The sequence below is a fragment of the Setaria viridis genome, chromosome 5, assembly GCF_005286985.2.
Source record: "Setaria viridis chromosome 5, Setaria_viridis_v4.0, whole genome shotgun sequence".
NCBI lineage: Eukaryota > Viridiplantae > Streptophyta > Magnoliopsida > Poales > Poaceae > Setaria > Setaria viridis.
This window is the reverse complement of record NC_048267.2, coordinates 36,962,515-36,984,096: the sequence shown is the minus strand read 5'-3', so window position 1 is coordinate 36,984,096 and position 21,582 is coordinate 36,962,515. Positions and strand designations below refer to the sequence as shown.

The following is a 21,582-nucleotide window of genomic DNA, read 5'->3' as shown; positions in this document are numbered from 1 at the left end:
ACCAACGCATGTGGATCGCGCTGAGACCTGCCTGCTTGGGGCGCGACGCGGCAAGTTTGCCACTTTTACCAGCAGGCCGGTCGGCCCCTCCCCGACCTCCCCTCTGCTCGCCTGGCATGGCCGGCACTGCACTATCGTCACGTTCCGCGCCGATTGATTGATCGATCGCTGATGGATCGGACGAGCGCGCGAGCGGCATGGGCGGGCGGGCATGCAGGGGAAGCAGGATCAGGACAGCACCTCTAGCCACTCCGAGCCGGCCAGTACCACCGGCCTCGAACGAAGGGGGGTAGGGCCAACCTGACCCCGTTTGGATCATAAGGCTAATCCCAGTGGAAGTTTCATAGAGGTTTCATGCACATTAAATACGGTGACACATCAGCATATGTGATAACATAGCATGGTAGTTATGAAGTGAGAGAGGGAAGGAGTTTCATCAGGATGAAACTGTGTATACAGTGTTTCCAAGACTATGAAACCTATTGAAACTTGCATTGGGAGCTATAGAGTTTCATTTCATCTAACCATATCCAATCACATGCCTCACAATTAAATGTCATGGGCATCCTATGAAATCGTGAAATGAAACTGTGCACTGGGACTCCATGTTTCATTCATGAGAATACACCTCATGGGATGATGTGGCATCCTTGGAAACTGTGCAATGAAACCTTGCACTGAGACTAGCCTAAGAGATTTTGAGAATCCAAAATCCAACCGTCTTCCGAACAGGACAGATTTTGCATTGAATTTTATGAATCCAAATCATGGATTGTTAGAATCCTGAAATTTCAGAGCGAACTAGCTTCCACTCAAAATCCAAATTTTCATAATCTGATTTTGCATCCAAACGGCGCCCTAAGCGTATATGCTCCGAGGAAGGCTAGAAGTTTCAGCAGGCGTACGGGGCGGCGTGTCGCCCGAGGCGCGGCGGGCGCCGTACGCACGCGGCCGCGTCATCTCGTCAGACGATTGCGACGAGACGGAGACGAGCTCGTGCTGCGGAATCATATGAGTGAGCACGGAGAGTACGGACCAACACATGTTGCTTGTATGCGAGATGGCGGCGCTTTACGATCCCTCGCCGAGTGGCAACACACCCCTCGGGCCGGCCGTGGATCCCCGGAATCGCCGTGGGCCGGCGTTACGGAGGAATTCAGGCGCACGCGCGCGCGCGTGTTCATAAGCAACGGACGGAAACGCAGTGGTCTTAACAACGCTAGAAGCAGGGGAAACAAGATCGAACTAAGAACCTCATTGTTTGAGGAACTCTCATCAGTCATCGCATACAGTTTGCGCCTTTGCGGCAGCGCGTGGCCTCACGCTTGGATCACAAGTAGCATCTTCGAACCGCATGCATGACAACTGACAAGTGGCAAAGACCTTTACCTAAAGTAGCAGTTAGAGTCCAGACATACATAGGATCTACAGGAATCTTTCAACACGCTTCTTGAACCATTCATGCAGTTCTTCTCTGCCATTGTCTTCCCCACTTTATATCAGCACAGAATACAGATAGGCCAGCCGTAGCCTCATATACTCAGATTCAAAACGTGCCAAACTGAGATCGGGTCCTTTCGCTTAAGGACGGCCATTGCCGGAATAAAATTATAAAAATATTCAGCCAGCATTGACAAATATCCAATTATCCGCTACGACATCATCCGGGGCAGCAAGTAGCATGTTCAGCCATCCCTCAATTATCAGTGAGTCGTCAGATAACAACAAATGCAAATTTCAACCCAAAAGGGGCCACAAGGTGGGCGCAGATGGTTGCCTTTGCACTTTTGGTCCATTTATATAAAAGCTAGAAGATCAGATCCAGCCTTTCGCAATTCGAGCCCACACAAGAGCAGCAACTAGGGCACCACCTAAATGAGCTGAACCTGATACATCGCCCTGCCCCTAAAAAATGAATGAGAGATCAGTTAGCCCCACTTTGGAACAGAAAAGGGTGACAAACATATAACTCATGAATGTTAAATCATCAATTATTGTACATGTGAATAGTATGGCCCGAGTCAATTTAAAGGAAAATTGAGATATACAGATTATGTAAGCTTACAAGAAATGTACCAGACAGACATACTATTGCATAGCAGATCACATTAGTGACAATCAAAGTATATAGAGTGGAAAAGGTATTTCAGAATACAGTTGAACAGAAAGGTGCAAAAGATGTAGACCAAAAAAGAAATACTACAGCCCAGGAAACATAAATATCATATGCCTATATATGATGAATGGTCTTGTGATCAGATTCATTAAGAACTGATGAAGTTGTATGGCCAACCACACAAAACATGCACCTCACAAACAATTCCTGCACTCACCGCCTTATCCCACACCAAAAATTAACAAAAGGGAAGGCCCTCGCACGAGCAAGCCCCTGTGAGGATCCCCATGGTGAGGAAACTATCGCAAGTAGTTTTTTCACCCAATAAAGTAAATGTGACTTTCACTAGTCTTCAACTACTGCACATGTTTATTTTCCCCCAATGCTTCACTTCTAATGTGTATACAGCTATTAATCCAAATGTATAGCGATAATTCATATTTCTACTAAGAAATAACAGAATCTTTAATTTTAGTGGGACACCAAAGCCCTTGGATACTGGGGAGCGAGGTAAAATCAACACCCCCTGACTCCGTAAAAACTCTTGAATGATGCGCACAAGCAACAGAGTGGCACCAAAAACATTCAAGTGGCTATTTACCAGGTGCTTGTATAAAAAGGTATCATGGGCAATGAACACAGGCAACATAGTGGTACCAAAACATTCACTTACTATACAAGAAAATCAACTGAAAGGCATGGAGCCATAACACATACCTTCTTGACCCTATATAAATCAGCACCAATCAAAGCAGCCCCCTGAAATGAAAAGAAATAAATAAATTTTGTTCTGACTTCTGAGAAACTAAATGCATGGTGGATATTTTTAAAAAACGAAAAGATTCTCACCATAAGTGCAGCTGGAATAGGAATTACGAAGTAAAAATAGACTAGTCCCTTGGGATTCAGGAAAATCTGAAGGAGGATAGTTGCATTAACTGCAGCACTTGCACCCTGACATGACATGAACAAAACAGAGCAAATCAAACTTAGGATGTGGTGATTTATGTGCAGTACCATCAATAATGCCCATACAGTTGTCAAACATAAAATTGAATTAAATTGCTGTATCATGTTACAGAGCAAATCAAATGATGAATAATGCTTATTCCTATCTACTTTCCACTCCAGTATATTGGGCAAAACTTGTTAACTAAAAAATTTCATTACCCATGCAAAAGTTTGAGACAATGTAGCTTGCTTTGGAGTATGAACTGATGAATGGTGCTTATTCCTACTACGTCCGATTCAAAGTACTTGTAGATTTAGAGTTGGGCACAAGAATTAAGGTGATAGATAAAATGACCATCTTACCCTCAATGAACATTCTATAAAGTGTGCAAACAAGTGGAAATAAGTTGTTTAATGATGCAATTAAAGATGGGTGAGTAGTAAGACTGGGAAAGGTAGGCCAATTTTTTTAAGATTGTAAAGAAAGCTAACACAACGAGTATTCTGAATCGGATGGGGAGTACCTACTTTCCTGTATATTGGGAAAAATTTGCAGACTAAAAAATTCCATTATCCATGTAAAAGTGTAAGATAATGCAGCTTGGTGTATGAATGGAGATAAGATTATATTGTTGGAAAGGAAACCACATACAAGTGCAGGGGCTCTTGAAGTATCCCATCCAGCATAAGCCTGCAGGAGGACATCACATATATCAAAAGAGCTCCTGAATTTTCAAATCCTAGCAAGGAACTGACTAGTTTACAGATTTTTCAAAAGTGAGTATCAGAATGGATAGGTTGATAGCCTGAACTAATCATTTAATAGGAATTTAATGCAGCATTGACTGTAAATGGACGATTTGGAACCCTATTGCTTGATGTATAAATCCACTATGCATAATTACCTGTTTGCGTGGAGCTAGTAAAGCCTTCTCTAGCAAGAATAATGCCGATCCACCAAGTGCTCCAGCTACGTACAACTTCAACAGAAATGCAGGCCCAAATGTGCTCGCAATCTGATGCAGAAAGATAAATAAGGAAAGGGCAATTAAACATTTGAAGTAAAAGATAACAGATCATTACTACAAACAACAAAGTACAAGATTGATAAATCCGTGTTGTTGGAAGGAAACTAAGAATACGTATCCCACTGCACAGTAGTACAGCACACACCGTTTATAATTCCACGTGAGATGCTTAATATAGTATATTTAGCTTTTACCACATATATCTTCTGATATAGATGTTGAGAAAATGCAAGCCATAAATCCCATGAAAATTTGTTGCTGCATATCTCAGAAGAGAATACTTAAATAAAGGTGCACTGTTTCACAGGAGTACAGCAGCTGCAGCCGCCTGCATCTGTAAAGGTTCCTGCATTGAACCCTAATAACACACATAACCCTAGATCTGGTGGTTTGCACATAAAGGCCCTTCAGATATTCAAACTCAGTTATTATGTGTAACCAAATGATACATTTGAATATCTGATGGAAGACTCTCGATTCAAACCAGCCAAACAGTTATTTTGAACGATGAACTGCTAGCTTGGTTGTTAGGTACCTTTGCCTTTCATCATAAGACAAGCATCTCCTATCCTAATTTCAAATCATGGAAGGCTAGTCCTATCTCCTATCAGAATAATAAAGGATCCAGCTAACGTTGGAAAAGGCAAGCCAGCTGGGGTATCCATTAAGCCAGCATCACTTCCGAAGGCTAAGTTGTCTGCTCCAGTCAAGAAATGTGATTCTTGATTTCCTGGAGAAAAGAGGGGGGGGGGGGGGGGGGGGGGGGGGAATAAAACAACGCAGAGGGGGATTCACCACTGTCAAATGCAGTGCTATTTTGTAATTTCATACAACAACATCCATCCATTTTGGGAATAGGTGGCCTGGACTTACTTTGAAGTTTACGACAACATCCATCCATCTTCCTTTGGGAATAGGTGGCCTGGACTTACTTTGAAGTTTACGACAACATCCATCCATCTTCCTTTGGGAATAGGTGGCATGGACGTACTTTGAAGCTTAGACTAGGATAATATAACACAAATGGAATATTGTGATTCCATGGTCATTTTAAAATATGCTATTGCAAATAGTACAAAATCATGTTCTAGATAAATATTAACAAGCACAGTTATTGTTATTGTCTACAGATAAAACAATGAGGCTAATTTCGTATATTTGGAGAGTACATTCTGCATTGCACATTCGCATACTAGATTTTCAGCAACCATGGCTGACGATATTCCATCAAAAGGTGCTGCACACAAGTGAAGCCAGGAGCCTGAGATTAAAGAGTCTCGACGTGCCATCTTCTACTTTCCGTTTTCTTTCTTGGGTTTAAGAACGTCAAACAGAAAGCCGACATTGGCCTCTACTGCATACTCTTTTCACATCGATTCCCCTTTGAGCCTCGCAGCTGAATACAGTATATGTCTATCAGTAACATAAAGAAAGAGTGTGTAACTTACACTTGTCCCAAAGAAGTAGAAGCCAATCATATTGGAAAATAGGTGATTAGAATCTGCGTGGCTGAAAGCATTCGTGAGCAAGGTGTGCAACCGTCCGCTCTTGAAATTGTCCAGTGAAATCTGCTCATTGCAACAACGATTAAGTAACCACTATTATAATCTAAGAACAAGTCCCATGATTGATCACTTCACTTACCATGAAATGCCTCCTCATGAACCCCGGATCAGCCACACGCCAGAGCATGAAGACGGCCACATTCACGCCGATGAGCGTCCACACCATCCCGTCGGGGGTGTTCATCCAGTACGCCCTTCCGTAGACATCAGAACCCAAAATCACGAAACAGCCAAAAACAATTCCCGAGTAAAATCACGCCAACCTTAACCTCACCAGGGCGCGCTGTGGAGAAAGGAGGACGACGCGAATTGCCATCCCGAGCCCCGTGCCCTCCGCCGGCGCTGCAGCGAGAAGAGATCGAGGGAGCCGGCGCCGCGGGCGGCGGCCAACCACCGGGACGCGGCGGTCCGCGCGGACTCTGCGACGGCCGCCACACTCCTCGGGAGGAGGGAGGCAGCGGTGCCGCCGGAGAGGCGATTCCATAGGAGCTGAGCCGACGGCGCGGGGGAGGGGGAGGATGGCGCGGAGGGGGAATGGAGGAGGCGGTGGTGGTGTGATTGGAGTTGAGGTCTGGGTTTTGGGACCCCGCGGAGGGCGTGCTGCGCGAGAAGGGACTGGAACTGAAGCAGCTTCCTCCGCATGGCGAACCCGGCTGGCTACGCCTGCAAGGCTCTCTTCGGCTGCTCCGGCCGCCGTCTCCTCCGCGCCTGGCGGTGGCCAATCGGTGGAGGTTGATAGCTTCTGTTCCAACTCCGAGATGGGGGGTTTCGAACATTCGATCGGGAAATGACGGATTCCCCACTTGCCGTGCTTGAGTGTGGGCCCTTGGTTATGCTTTTCAGTTGGGCCGGTTAAGAAGAGTTTCTGGGCTCAATTAAGAAGAGCCCAGCCCAATGGAGAATTTCTGGGGGCTGCTGTACGTGGAAATATGTTTTTGGATCGAACGGACAAGATGGAGCCACGTCGTGCAGCCGCGGCGAGCGAGGTTTTAAGGGCAAGCAGCGCGAGGGGGGGATCGGGGCGTGACGGGAGGAAGAGAAACCCCCGGCGGCGCGAAGCGGAGGAGGGAGAGATCACCGGAATTCGGCGATGTCGAAGCGGCAGGGACCCCCGAAGCACCAGAATAGCTACGCGTGGAAGCCGCACCTCGGCCAGAAGATCAACGAGACCGTAAGCCCACTGCCGCCCCTCGTCCTCCCCCCTTCCTCAATCCCCATACTTCTCGATCCGCTTAAATCTCACCGTTCGAAACCCTCGCCGCTGCAGGAGCCTGGGGGCAGGTTCCGGCCGCTGTCGGAGATCACCGGCGTCTGCCAGCGCTGCCGGGACCAAATCGACTGGAAGCGCAGGTGGGCCTCATCCGTTCAATTGACTCGTTACTTGGTGTAGTTTCGACCGTTTTCGTTGCTCTGGGTCCGATTCGTTCTTCCCCTTTTGCAGGTACGGCAAGTACAAGCAAATTGTTGAGCCCGCAAAGTGGTAATTCTGTTTCCATCTGCTTGTTTCCTGTTTGGCACGTATACTGAGCAGAGGCGATACTGATGGTTTTCTTTTGGTTTGGCAGCCAGAAGTGTGGGAAGCGAGCCGTCCGTCAGGCGTACCACAACGTCTGCAGAGGTAAATTTCGACTGCTCAATCTCTCATGTTACTAGGTCTGGTTGTGAAACTATCAAACTAGTGATATATTGGATTGGTGCTGATTTCGGCTGCCTCTGTTCAATGCAGATTGCTCCAAGAATCTCGGGATATGTGCCAAGTGCTGCACTCGTGTCAATGACCTTGTTGGAAGGTGATCCCTGCTGTTTATTCCTGTTTTAAACTTGTAGTTGTATTGCATAATGTTTGTATTTTTTGATTAATTTGCAATTGTAATTCAGGGACGCGATTGAAGAGGATAGTGAACGCAAGGCACTAGAAGAGGTTTAATTATGTCATATTTGAAACTGGCTTGGTACCTAGAGGAATATTATTTTCTGCTGATGACTGTGTTGTTTTTCAGGCTATCAGAGGTGCTAGGGAAAGAGAAAGACGCACCCTTCTTCGCATTGTGAGTACTTTTATTCAACTCTTCACACTGAATAATTTTTGTTCTTATCCATTTGCCTCTAGTATTAGTAGTCTCCTTGATGCAAAAAAATGAATTAAAATTGGATTAGGGAGCCATGAATCTGGAAAGGGAATTCTTGTTCTTTTATTGTTATTGCTTGACAATGTTTGTATCCTTAAGCCTGCCTTGGTAGAAAAAGAATCTGATCCCTTTATTTGTGTTTGTGGCTTTGCGCCTTGTATTTCATGGATATCCTGTACTTACAATTGTATTTTCCCATTCTTCATCTCTATGTTATCCTGTTTTTGAAAATTCTGCCAGCATTTTCATTCTGTGTAATGTTTGAACATGAAAATTCAGTCATCTTGGTTCTAGAAATATAAACCAGCTTTCCCCGGATCTGCCCCTTTAAACCATGGGGTGCTGTTCTGACAAGGTTCCGTTCAATAAATCTTAAGATACAATTAAAGTCCAATGCAGCATTTATAAAATTGATACGTCTCTTGGAAATTTCATATGGAATACTGATATTAGTCTCTTGTTGGAAAATTAAACAGTTATTCTGTTTGGTCTCATCTTCAAGTTTTTACTCATTTCTCCCTTTGCATCAATCTTATAGTACCAGTTAAAACTTCAAGTCTTTGTCTCATTGTGCTTTTCAAATTAATCATTTTTGCTTAAGTATCTGTCAGTTCAATATGTCTGCGATGCACAATCTATTCCGTTGTGTCAGATCTGTATTTCTATGGGGTGTTGCTAGATAGATACCGTCAAATTGTACCTTTAGTATGCATATCTTTTTATAAAGAAACATTGAAGCTACTTAGAAATCTGTTGTGGTTGAAAATAATGGGAATTGTTATATAGAACAACCACCATACATGGGATCTGGTACTGGCTTTGGCCTTGAAACAAATGATTAAGCAAGCTGCTTGTACATGTAAATGCAAGACACTGACGTTTCTACTCAAGGTCATCGAGATGCAAGTGGAGTGTGATTATTGTTCATTATTGTAACAGATGAAACAGTTCAATGCTCTAGTTTTGATTCTCAGAACCAGCTTGAACTTTGAGACATTTCTTACTCTTGTTTTAAACAATCTCAGTTGTTGATCTATGTATTTACTTCAGCAAAACTCTCTGATGTTGTTAACGTTTCTCCTGGCAGATGAACAAAAGCAAGGGTGAAGACAGTGGCCCATCAGTCCCAAAGATTGCTGACAGAAGTCGTGAAGGTGACATATTCCCTGCCGCATCACTTGATGAATATGCCGAACAATCTAGAGAGCAAGATGATTCTGATGAAGAAGCCGGAGACTTCGTAGAAGATTAGGTTCTGAATTACTGTAAAATTTCTTTCTTGGAGTAATGAGGTGATGCTTTTGCGGTCCGTTGTCAGACGCTGTAGAAATACTATTGCGCCGTGTAAAAGTACTTCCTGTTGTTTTATTCCAAAGCTTCAAATTGGAGATGTTTAAATTTCTGTGTTACTGCTCTACTTCAATTATTTCTAAAATGTTGGAACTGTAAGCCTCTTCATTAGCTCTGCGCACGCTATCAGGTGATCGGCCATTTTGTGTTCCTTTTCAAATTGTTTTGACACGTTCTGCAACAAAGATAGAAATATGTAAAGTTATCAACCAGATGCAGTGCAAACGCACAAAATTATTTTAGTCGAGCCACCTGGCGCCCCTCCTGGTGGGCTGAACACTAGGCAAAAGGCAAAAGGCAATGGACCGGTCCGATCGGGTTCGGGAGAACTGCGGCGGTGCTGCCAAGCCCCAAGCGAGTGCCTGGCACGTGAGCAGCAGGAGGCGAGAAGCACACTGAGGAGTGAGGATACAGCCACGTATGCACAGTTGTCTCACGTTACGACTTTACTGCAGGCGGGCCCACAATCCAAGGAGCTCATAACAACCTTTCCCAAAGTGCCCTTTATACAATTGAACACTGAGATTCGTACCCTTAAATCTTTATAGAAAATATAACTCACAAGCAACGGTTAAACTCAAATGAGCTTCGGAGAATGAATTCCAAGCTAGAGGAATGAGAGAAGTGTGACTGGATGAGCTAAATAAAAGTATATATATGGCAAAATTTATTGATGTTGAATTGTTAATTTTACGCATTGCAAACCGCCAAAACTGAAACTCCTTTCACTCCTTACGCAGATGCATGTAATGCTTAAATAAGCATATTCTTCAAGTAACGCTAGATAAGCTTATTTGTATGGACGTAAATGTAATGCTTGCATGAAATTTTATAGTCGCAGATAAATTTTCCGACGTAAACTATTGGAGCATATTATGCAACCTACAAGACCACTAAAGCCCGTTCGCTTCAGCTTATAAGCCGGCTGAAAAGTTGAAACGGCTGATTTGTTGTAAGAGAAAAATATTGTTCGGTGGCTAATAAGCCGCCTGAATAAGCTGAAGCGAACAGGTCCTAAAATTTTACCCCAAGCCAGTCACCTATGCCAGTGCAGCCGGCGGGCATTTTGGTAAATGAACCCAAAGAAACGGCAGAGTCCCTCCGGCCAGAGTCCGCACCACCCCCGGTGCTGCAAGAAAAAACATCCCCAAAAGCACACAACCTTGGCTGGAGGCGGCGGCAGGGCGAATCTCCTCAGCCTGAGATAACCCCACGCTTCCCACCACCCCTTTCCCCACTCGCCGTCCTCCCTCGCTTCCCATTTTCCTCCCACAGCGAATCCAACCCCATCCCCCCTCTCTCCCCTGTTACGCCACGAGCCAAACCCCTAGCCACCTCGCTCCAGAAGAGCTCCCCTCCCCTAGATCTCCCATTCTCTCCCGGCTCCCGCGCTGCCGATCCGGCGATGGCGACCAAGTCGAAGCTCGGTGAGCTAATGTGGGAGCACCGGCTCCAGGCCGCGGCCGCGGTGGCGTTCGTGGCCGCGGCGGCCGTCTCGATCTCCGCGGTCGGGCCCAGGCTCGGCGCCGTGGTGTCATTCTTCTGGCCGCTCCTCGTCTCCACGGGGTTCCTGCTCGTGGCCATCACCGTGCTGCTCCGGATCTCGCCCCCTCCCGCGGGCGCCGACGAGTCCGGCAAGGAGCTCATCGACTTCGTCGCCGGGTGCCGCCCGGAGCACCTCGTCCCGGAGGCGGCGGCCGCGGCCTCCGTGGAGGCGCCGCCGGAGCCGGAGATCTAACGGCCGGCCGGCCGGAGGAGGAGGAGCCGACGAGGAGGCTGTGACACCATTCGAGCTTCGCGGCGCGCGGCGTGCTCCGTCGCCGGGGTGACTCCACGGTAGCACGGTGGGGGCAACCTGTACGGGCCCACCTGTAAGTGCCGCGTGGGCTGCCCCGGCCGGCTCGCGTGCGGCGCGCGGCCGTGGCTCGGTAGCGTAGGACTTCTCCATGTCTGATATCTCTCCCTCTGGTCCGGTGTAACATACCGTGGAATTCAATAATGAATCATGGCATAAAATAAAAACCGCCCTCGCCGGAGTGATTTGTGTGTGCTTTCGCTGTCAAGGTGGCCTTTGCGAGGCTTTACCTCAGCATTGTTACGAGTCACTCCGTCGGTCCCAAACGTTTTGGCTTTCACGTATACATACATATATATGTATGTATGTATGTATGTATCTTTTGCTACTTATTTAGACATAATATATATCTAGAAAAAAATTTATCTAGATATAATATATATCTAAATGCTTAGCTTGTAGTAAAAGCTAAGTATTTAGAAAACTCAAATCAAAACAAATAATACTTTAGGATGGATGGAGTATTATAGATTCAACGAATAGTATTTTGGGATGGAGGGAGTATCACATACCCCACTGCTAAACCGCGGCCAGTGATATACTCCCTCGGTCCTAAAATACGAACTGAGATTTTGGGACTGGATATCACTGGTGCCAGATACGAACTGAGATAAGATCTATGGCGAGTCATTTCGTTGAATCTATAATAAGCGAGTCTGGGCCTCTGGGGCCGTCCATTTTACTGCTAGACCGCCGCCAGGTCACGCGTCACTAAAGTTGATGACCGACGCCTCCCGTCGCTGTCCTCGAAAGGCCCCACCAGTTATCTAAACTCGGGTATGTTCAGGAAAGGGTGCCTGGATTGTCACTGTCGTCATAAAATTTTAATGCGCTTTCAACTCTTAAGGAACGGCGTATCCTGATACGGTCACCCTGAAGTGGTCAATGAGCGTGAGATTTAAAAGGAAAAAAAAACTGGAGTCATGGTGGTCCCGCGCGTGTTTGTATGATCTTCACGTTGGAAGTGAACAATGCGTATTTGATATGCAATTATGCATATGCGTATGCCGCTGTCGATGCAATTGACGTAGGCCATATGACCATATTTGATTTACCTTGGTATATGCGTCTTTTTTTTAGTACGCTTAATAGCGTCGCCAAAGTTTTGCAGACGGAAAAGGCGATATAATCATGTTGGATACTAATACAAGAGCACACTACTACAAAAGACTAGGTTCATGATTTTCAAACAAAATAGTAAGTGGTTGTTTGGATGGACCAAGGTCTTAGCCTATCCACTTGGCCTCATAATTGCTAAAAAAAGCTTTTTAGCGTGAAAATCAGATACACACAAATGTGTTTCACTACCTAATCTAGGAAAGTTTTCAACTAGGAGTAGTGTAAAAGGGACTCGTTTGGATTGGAGCCGCAACTCGCCATGCCAAATTGTTACCGTCGTTTGCTTGCATGCACAATTATTTGATTTGACATCAATTTTTTTGGCTCCTCGATGCTTATCCTAACAATACTATTTAGAATCACATCAGCTGGAGTTACACCAACTATTTGGCTGTGGCTAAGCCATCCAAACACCGACCCTAGAGTTTCATTTTTTTTTAATCAACGATCGATATCAATTGTGCAATTTTAAAGCTTAAGAGCCATATAGAACATTAGGATTTTGGGGCACCTATTTTATTTCTCTTTGAAGTATGTGCGATTAGATAATGACTTGTCCATGACACTTATACCATGTTGGTGTTTTTTTTACGTACTAAAAAATAAACAGGCAACCTTTCAAAAAAAACTAAACAGGCAACTATACCCTGCTGAGCTTGTGTTAGTTTAAATTTGTGTCTGGCATTTTTTAAAAATTAGGTTACTTAGCTCTTCATCGAGAAAGAGTTATATATTGTGAAGTGTGGTGGTGATGTCTTCTAACACACTATTTTCGTATGTTAAGTTGCTATGACTAAGTTAGCTTAACACGGTTCGAATTTCTGAAATTCGCACGCTTGTTGCCCGCTGGACTTAAAGAACATATAGAAGTATAAAGTAACAGAGTTCTAGGATAACACATCACCATCTAGATTGTTTGTGCAAGAAGGCGATTAGGCGAAGTTTGAAAATTATTCTGAAGGTTTCCTAGACGGAGAGGAAGGAAACGTCGACACGATTACGTCACTCGGAATCACAGGGCGTTTACAGTTTACGCCACCCGTATAGGGAAACGGGAAATGCCACGGCTATGTTCGAGACATATCCTCCAAGCATATGCCAGCCCACTCTGACGAGTGGGGCCGCTCGGGACGCTTCCAGAACAGTCCTCCCTTTCCAACCCGCCGCCGCCTCCGTCGCCACTCGCCATCGCCCGCCCGTCCGGCTATCCGCCTCGCCTCACCATTGTCGGGCCCCTCGGCCGCCTCGTTAAACCCTCCGCGCGAACCCGAGCGGCACCAATCCAAACCCCTAGTCACCTGCCCCCCGCATCCCGTACCTCTCTCGCAAGCCGCGCCATGTCCCGCGTCGCGAGCTCGCGCCTCCTCCCCAGGATCTCCGCTCTCTCCTTCTGCACCGCCTCCCCGGCAGCCACCGCCGCCGCCTCCTCCTCCTCCCCATCCACGGCTGCGGCGGCGGCGGCGGCGACTGCGGCCGCCTCCGAGGCCTCGTCCACTTCCGGGGACCCATCCTCCCAGCCGCCCCCCGCGGCCCGTAAGCTGTGGGGCGCGCTCAAGGTCGCCGCCTTCGCCGCCGTGTCCGCCGCGGTCGGCGGCACGGGCTACGCCAGCTACGGTACGGCTCCCGATCCTTACCCGCTCTGGCTCTGGTGGTTCAGATTCTCAGCTTCGCGATTTCGCTCCCCCTTTTAGATTTAATGCGTCCTGGGTTTTCTTGTGTGCAGCTTATTCTCTAGAGGAATTGGATCAGATGACGCGGGAGTTCCGGAAGAAATCGAAGCATCCCATTCCTGAAGACGCATCCGGCTTTGAGGTAATGCTGCAACATGTCCAGTTTGGGTACATGTTATTAAAGCTATTTCGTTAATCCTACCAAAGTCGCAAGCAGCAGTGCGTTCTCATGTTGTTTAGAGGGAATTAGGAAATGCGAACTCTGATCATGGGATCTGATTAGCCATGTATTAGACTTTCCACATATATGGTACTATATAAAGCTGTTGAGGTGACTATTGACAGGAAACTTTGCATTAGTTCTTGTGCAATAAATTTGCAATGTGCTGAAATTGCATATCAGCTGTCATCCACCCCCCCCCCCCCCCCCCCCCCCCCACACACACAGTGTTCGTTCCTTCCAAAACTAGCTGTACATGACTCCTCCCTTGAGAGGACTTGAACATATAATAGGATGATAAAAAGTTTGAAGGATGCTTTGTGGTATGCTTGCTTTCTGGGAATATAGGATAAGACCTGAACCGGAGTATGGGATCCAATACTGTTCTCCACTGTATTTCAACCATGTAATAAAGTGATTATTTTTCTTGTCTGCAGAAGTTTCAGGCTATGGCTTATGCAGCAGCTATGAAAGGTAGTGACTACAATATACTCCTTCCTTATCTTTCTCATTTACTACCTCTGCACTCTGAGTTGCTATATGTCATGCATTCCTTTTAGTCAACCACCTAACTAGCAATTCACCACTGTTATTATTACTCTGCGTATAAATCTGGAGCCTTGAGGCATGCCTGGTGATTTCTGCCAATGTCAGTGTATATAACTAGGTCTCTTCACCCACATATAATATTTTGTATGCCCTAACATGATTACAGCCAATAAGGGCTAGCTTACTGTGTGAATGCTGCAATTGTTGAATTTCCAATCCCTGTGCAGAAATTTCTAATATGTACCAGATTTTACATTTGAGATTGAGAATACTGCACTATGCAGTAGGTATCCATGTGTGAAGCAGCCTGGTAAACCTGTTTTTTTTAGCAGAAGCTTGCATTGGACATTGCGAGTTTGGATTAACTAGAGAAGGTTTTGTAATCATAGCAAAGCAACCTAATCATTAGACCGTATGAAGCTATGTACGTTACATATACCACAGCCAATTGCTAAGAAGAGCATGTGTTCTTGGTACAAAGAAAAATGTTAGTGCATAATTTGAGTTGTACTGACTGTAAAGTAGCAAATGATGATAACTGTATCTGCATATTACAGATAGCTCTAAAACATGTTACAGGGAAGGAGATTGATAGGATCTTACTGATTAATCTAAGCATCCTTGATGCTGAGGTTTTCGAGTCAACATCTTCATCTTCCACGTTTTAGGGGAAAAAATTGCATACTTGCCACTAGTTAGATCGTTAATTAAACTGCCTAAATAGATTGTGTGCTGCATGCCTTAATTCTTTTTTCCTTCCCCTTTTCTACTCAGAGTTGTATGCATTGTTCTTGTAGTTCCTGTTGCCGCTATTGAGGGATACCTGGATGTCAGGAGCCAAATTGAAGATCAAATTCGGGTCAGTAATAAATGGTAAAACTTTTTTTCCTTCATGGATCCATGTTGGATATTGTGTAGAAATTTCCATAATCATACTAATATATATATTTACCATAGGGCTTTAGCGAACCAGTATCAGACAAACTTCTTCCAGATCGTGCTCCTCAAGAACAGCATATATTGACCCTAGTTCTGGATCTGAACGAGACTCTTGTATACTCAGATTGGAAGGTGAATTTTTTGTGTTTCATACGAACTTTTGCAGTTTTGTTACTATGAACCTCTTGTATATGCAATATGAGCCAACATCTAATGTAATGTAAATATTTAAGCATGTTTATGTAGGGGCTAGATTATTATTTTGAAAAAAACATACGGTTCATTGTTCCTTTCATATGTTTGTCAACCCTGTTTGAGGGGCTCAGTGACTGCTCGATGAAGCTAATGTTTTTTTTTTCTTTTAAAAAATGCATACAGCGTGAGAGAGGATGGAGGACCTTTAAGAGGCCAGGAGTGGATGCATTTCTGGAACATCTTGGGAGGTTTTATGAAATTGTTGTGTATTCTGATCAGCTTAGTATGGTAAGTTTTTCAAAACTTTCAGCTGTTCGCTTGTATTGCAAATGTGTAACCTGGAAGAAACTTTGTTGCATGTGCAGTATGTTGATCCTGTCGTTGATAGGCTGGATCCAAAGGGAAATATTCGGCACAGGCTATCAAGAGTTGCAACTAAATACGAACACGGAAAACATTATCGGGTATGTGGGATCTACCTGCTATTCTGGTAGCAAAGTGAATTATTGTATATTGATCCTTTTGCAGTGCTTAACTTACTACTATTTTATATCCTTTGGATTTTAGAATGCCAAGTAAAATAAAATGGAGGGATTACTGGAGTAGTAACGTCACATGTTCCAAAATCTTTGAATCTTCCTGTATTTATAACTGTCCTATGTTGATAGCAGAATCTTTTTCATATGTAATATTCCCCTCATGCTAAAGATGAGTTGTTGCTCGACTGTTCTTCTGCCACTTTCAATTGCAAGCTATATAAGTATTTCCATCTAAGGTGATATGACCTGTTTCAGTGGCTAAAACTTATTTCTAACTATGTTGCTTAACCTTAGCTAAGTATGCATGCTCAAAGGGAAAAAAGAGCTTCCCTTTCTGGAAAGTGGTAGTGTTGTTAGAAGTTTTGTACTCGAATTATGGCTATTGAAAGTAATCAGTGAACTTTATTCATTATGAGAGTCCTAATTTGGTCAAGCTTTTTCATTCATTAGATACAATAGTCAATCCCATGTTCATTAGTTATTTGTAACAGACCATTCCCCATTGAGTGCTCTTTCCAGTGGTTATTCTTGTTCTCTGTGCAGTAATTTTTTCTCCAGAAAAAAAACTGGTAGGTATTGTACTTACTACATTTTAAGAGGCATTCTGTACTCTGCCATGATTCAAGACTGAACTTTACTTTATGATGTAACTACTAGGATTTGTCAAAGCTGAACAGAAATCCTGCTCAAGTTATTTATATCAGTGCTCATGCTTTGGAGTCAAGCCTGCAGCCTGAAAATTCTGTGCAAATTAAACCTTGGAAGCTTGAAAATGATGACACTCAACTGCTCGATCTTATTCCATTTCTAGAATGTAAGCCTCGGAAACTATGTCCTTTTCATCCTGCGAGGCTTGGGTTTTCCATTCTTTAGTTTGCTAACTGTTTCTCTTTTTTTTTTCACTCTTTATAAACCTAAATGCTGCAGATGTTGCTATGGCAAGACCTTCTGACATCAGGGCTGTTCTTGCATCCTATCAAGGTAGTGACATTGCTGCCGAGTTTATTGAGCGCTCTAAGGAACACCAAAGGTAAGCGATTATTTGCCTATGCGTTCCTTCCCCTTGTTTTCATACTTAATTAATGATATTCTGTTTATTCTTGTTTTTATACATAATTGATGATATTCTGAATATTGTTTTTCCAAGTATTTGGCATACCCAGTCATCGTAACTCCTGTGAAAGTAAATTGTTGTCACGAGTCATGACTATGATTATCATCAGTTGACCACAGTTCCTGTGAAAGTAGATTGTGGAAAATATGCCATCGCATTCAGTCTCTCATGCTTTCTTTCTTTTGTGCAAACTTTTCCTGATTTCCTTATTTGAGTATAGAATTACCTGATTTCCTTATTTGAGTATAATCACCTCATCCAGTTTTGATATCTTGATTATTCAGCATACCTGTTTGCTGCTGTGTGGGACTAAAAACTGCTATCTTGCTTCTTCAAAAACCACTCTAGATCTACCAATTTCGTAAGATCAGAGACCTTGAGAGAGAAATTTTATAAGCTAGCACATTTTAGTTGACCAATCATTCTGGTTTTAGATTTGAGGGCACCTTTTTGTCATCTCCACTAGACATGGTAGGGGATTTTCTCTGGTTGATATTTGTACTCTTTATTTTAAATTAATATATAGGGCGTATTGTAACCTAGGATGTTTGGGTTTTTGACTGTTCGTTGCTGCTTAGCTTTCCTTAAAAAACTAACTTGATGGGTGTAAGAGCAAGATAGTTTTTTTTAAAACTTTTGTGGGCTGTGTGTTGATTTTAAGGTACGTCAACTTAGTTGTAAAACATATGCTTCCTCAAAAATTGTAATATGATGGGTAAATTAAATAGATCATACTGTGAAGTTTGGACCGAGGAGATGGTGGTGTTAGCAAAAATGTTGTAGTATAACAGGATTCTCATTTTTTCTTAATTCACATAGTAGTTCACGGTTCTGTTAGATGATTTTTAACTTGTATTAAGGATTTAAGGTTTTACTAAGTACCAACAATGTAACATTGCAGGCGCATGCAAGAACAAAAGCAATCAGGACGCATATGGCGGCGATGATGACCAAAATATGTTGGAACGAAAACATATCAATCTACACACTTCTATAGAGACATGAAACTTTTGGCACTTCAATCCAAATGAAGTGAATGAATCCATCATCCATGGATTATTATTTTGTCAACTTCTGGAGAGATCACCCTTGGCAGGTTTTAATAAATGTTTCCATTTTAATGGGTGCCTTACAGTGATATCAAACTTAACCCTATCAGGATTTTATAATCAAGCATGAGATGCGGCCTTGGCCAACATTTTTGAAATATTTTTATGGCAGATTCACTTGCATTGTTTTTAGACATGTAGATTTTAATATGCTCCATTGAACAAATTACTGTGTTCCAGGGTTTCTGCAGGCGTTTTAGGTTGGCAGTTTTCTACTACTGGTGGGAGTACAATATTTCTGTTGATTGTTGCAATTTTGTGAATTGTACTAGCTGAGCTTGCAATAGTAATAAATAGTGACTGATGGATGAACCGAACCAGTTTTGTGTTTGATGACCAGTTTTTATCGGGCCCATTACGTGGTGTTTAGTTGGTTCATATGTGGACAAAATTTGAACTCTGTTACCGCTAAACACCTTCGGTTGTACGTGGAATAGGTATGCTATCTGCTAGCATTCAGTTCCGTGCCCTACTTTGGTCAAACTGAGGAAGAACTTTTCACTAGGAAAGCACATCATATCCGAATTCCGTTGTCACTGGACTTCTCTCGGTTCTCACTTATAAAATGAATGTCCATATGTTGATCCACGACAGAAGTGATTAGCGCCCTTGGTTACCGTCGCCCTGGTGAGAATGTTGGTGGAGGACGGTCCCGGAGTGGATTCTGTCACAATAGTCAAGATGTTTCTCTCCGAAGGGTGGTAGTCCCCTTAGACGAAGTTGAATTGGTTTTGTATCTATTTTAACTCCTTCCTTTGACTTAAAGTTAAATGCTGGGAGAATAATAAATATGAAATAGTAAATGCAAGTCGTTCTCATTGACTTCAAACCAGTCATCCCATCAGTTACAATGGCGCCTCTGTTTACATGGAGATCAATCGTTATAAAGTTCAATTACATTTTATCGTTCCTCCAACTGTTAGATTCCAAGAATATTCCAGGTACAACAGGAAATACGGTCTTCGTATGAACTCCTCTAGCTAGCCTCTCGTATGGCATCGCGACTCCACGTGGCAGACCGCGTGATCCTTAGCGCTCAGTCCTTCGGAGGTCGAGGTGTTGGGCGTCCCTGTTCTTCCTTTTAGGGATAGATCAAGGCGTTGTTGAGGCGCACAACGCTCCTAACTGGAGTCGTGAGGGTAGGCTCTCTGTCATTGTGCTCCGAAGGACACCTCGTATGCCCAAGGGACCTTCGTCATCATCTTCCTCTTTTCTGCACCCATAATTCATTAAGAGCAGAAACAAGGTTAATTCTTGAGGGATTTCTTCGGTGTTCCGAAGGTGGTTTCCCCAACAAAGCACATGGGAAGCAGTGCTGTTGGAAGTAAAGAAGTTAAGAAGCAGGAATAAAGCAGACCGGCACAGAGTACGTACTATGTTCAAGACGAATTGCAAGTTGTAACAACGGATGAAATTGGCAGTGTTCTTTTGTTATCTTAGGCTAATTCTAGTGGTGGATTTCATTTTGATGTTTCCAAGACAACCACATCATCAACAAAAAGATGACATTTCATGTTGTTTACATTTAATTTCATGACACATTCGGAGTTGGTTTTCATGCCACAAGAGTTTTATCTAGATGAAACTATTCCTTCTCTTCCCTCTTAAATTTCCTACCACGTCATCAAATTAGCTGACGTGACGCTTACATAAACTACCACGGGAAATAGCCTTAGAAATTTGTTTTTTTAGGTTAGCCTTAGAAATTTGTTGATGCAGGGCCCAGTGCCCCAGTCGAACACCGGGAACGGAAAAACATTCAAAGCTCCGAAATGGTGACAAGTTCCTTGGCATTTTCCGTGGACGTGAGAGCGTAGCGTGGCAGAGTCCGGGTCCCTCGTCCACCGCAAAATCTCGGCAGGTATGGTCCCACCCCACGCACGACCCTCCATCTCACACAAGTTCTGCCTTGCGCGTACCAGAGCGTCGCGCTCGCTCCCGACCGTGTGCGGCACAGCAGCAGCTAAGCTCGCGGCGATGCAGTCGCGCGCGTGCCTGCCGGGCTGCGGTCCGCTGCCGGGTCCGGCGGGCGCCGGGCGCAGGCGCAGCGGCCTCCTCTCCTCGAGCGGCAGCGTCAGCAGGCGGACTCCCGCCGGGCGAGGGGGCGCCACCGGCGTTCGCGCCGTCGACGGGGCTTCCGCTGCGGCCGCTGTCGCCGCAGCTGCCGATGCCGCGCTCCCGCCCCCGCAGGTCACCTGGCAGATCGTCGTCGGCGCCGTAGGTGAGTCCATACACATTAACAGATGTTGCCTCGTTTCCTATCCAGTTCGTGTGTCTGACAGAACCGGCTCCTTTTTGCAGCTGGAGTGACGCCGTTCGTGGTCGCAGGGGTCGAGTTCGGCAAAAGAATCGTAAGTGCCGGGCCGGTTTCATCTTGATCACTGACTGAATTTCTGTCAGTCCATCGGACCATTACTGGTTTATCTATCGATCATTTTAATTACCATCCTTCATCTGTCGACTGTTTTTTCCCCTGATCATTCAGGTCCAACAAAAGAAATGTGAAATCTGTGGAGGTTCTGGCCTGGTAATGAAGAACGACTATTATGTTCGGTGCCAAGGGTGTGGTACGTGCCGTGCTTCCGTGACACTTTAGCTTTGTGATAGCAAATAACTCTGAAGATCTTCGCCCGTTGGCATGCGGAATATGTGACTGAGGTTTTCGCCCTACTTCTTTCGTAGGTGGCTTCCTTCCATGGCAATCTTGGAGAAGGTTCTTCACAGGCTGAACCCTGATCATCACGACTTTGCTTGCGCTGTTTCTAAAGACGGATGATGATATTAGGAAAATTTGTGAGATATAAGTTGAACAACTTTGTGTTTGAAACAATACAGACATGTCGAATGCTCGTGCATGCCGTCGACTTGCGCACGGCGAAATCGATGCTGTTGGGATGCTCATTTTTGCGTTCCCGTGCCCGTTTCAAGCTTCACCGTGAGTATGCAACTCGGTGGCCTTCCTGTGAGTCTGTGACGATCGAGATGCCAAAAAATGTTTTTTTCCCATTCGTTTGATCAGGCTGACAGTTAGTCGTCTATTGCGTTACCTGATCTTGCATCAAGTTTCGATTGGACGATACACAAGATCGAGCGGTGCCTTCCCCAAAGTCAACTTCCCCGAGCCACCGTCCATG

The 21,582-nt window shown here is 44.6% G+C and overlaps 5 protein-coding genes across 5 annotated transcripts; 4 read left to right on the top strand and 1 right to left on the bottom strand.

The window, feature by feature from the left end:
• Positions 1-1,575: 1,575 nt before the first annotated feature.
• Positions 1,576-6,459, bottom strand: LOC117859078 (RHOMBOID-like protein 12, mitochondrial). The gene is made up of 8 exons (XM_034742260.2): positions 5,935-6,459; positions 5,740-5,854; positions 5,544-5,663; positions 3,973-4,083; positions 3,720-3,758; positions 2,966-3,070; positions 2,834-2,875; positions 1,576-1,905 (listed from the first exon to the last, which is right to left on the bottom strand). Exons 1-8 carry the CDS (start codon positions 6,300-6,302, stop codon positions 1,816-1,818), a joined length of 990 nt encoding a protein of 329 aa, XP_034598151.1. The 5' UTR covers positions 6,303-6,459; the 3' UTR covers positions 1,576-1,815.
• Positions 6,460-6,664: 205 nt separating this feature from the next.
• LOC117858874 (uncharacterized) lies at positions 6,665-9,198 on the top strand. The gene is made up of 8 exons (XM_034742018.2): positions 6,665-6,831; positions 6,928-7,010; positions 7,102-7,140; positions 7,226-7,278; positions 7,387-7,450; positions 7,539-7,581; positions 7,661-7,708; positions 8,877-9,198. Exons 1-8 carry the CDS (start codon positions 6,751-6,753, stop codon positions 9,039-9,041), a joined length of 576 nt encoding a protein of 191 aa, XP_034597909.1. The 5' UTR covers positions 6,665-6,750; the 3' UTR covers positions 9,042-9,198.
• A 1,080-nt stretch (positions 9,199-10,278) lies between these two features.
• LOC117858875 (uncharacterized) lies at positions 10,279-11,272 on the top strand. Its single transcript, XM_034742019.2, has one exon. It carries the CDS (start codon positions 10,545-10,547, stop codon positions 10,875-10,877), a length of 333 nt encoding a protein of 110 aa, XP_034597910.1. The 5' UTR covers positions 10,279-10,544; the 3' UTR covers positions 10,878-11,272.
• A 1,968-nt stretch (positions 11,273-13,240) lies between these two features.
• On the top strand, positions 13,241-18,580 carry LOC117855187 (mitochondrial import inner membrane translocase subunit TIM50). The gene is made up of 10 exons (XM_034737484.2): positions 13,241-13,727; positions 13,837-13,925; positions 14,441-14,477; positions 15,350-15,411; positions 15,510-15,623; positions 15,870-15,974; positions 16,052-16,150; positions 16,883-17,039; positions 17,153-17,255; positions 18,241-18,580. The coding sequence occupies exons 1-10, from the start codon at positions 13,451-13,453 to the stop codon at positions 18,284-18,286; spliced, it is 1,089 nt and encodes a 362-aa protein (XP_034593375.1). The 5' UTR covers positions 13,241-13,450; the 3' UTR covers positions 18,287-18,580.
• A 1,792-nt stretch (positions 18,581-20,372) lies between these two features.
• LOC117855188 (uncharacterized) lies at positions 20,373-21,349 on the top strand. Its single transcript, XM_034737485.2, has 4 exons — positions 20,373-20,669; positions 20,750-20,799; positions 20,934-21,015; positions 21,131-21,349. The coding sequence occupies exons 1-4, from the start codon at positions 20,426-20,428 to the stop codon at positions 21,175-21,177; spliced, it is 423 nt and encodes a 140-aa protein (XP_034593376.1). The 5' UTR covers positions 20,373-20,425; the 3' UTR covers positions 21,178-21,349.
• Positions 21,350-21,582: the final 233 nt, after the last annotated feature.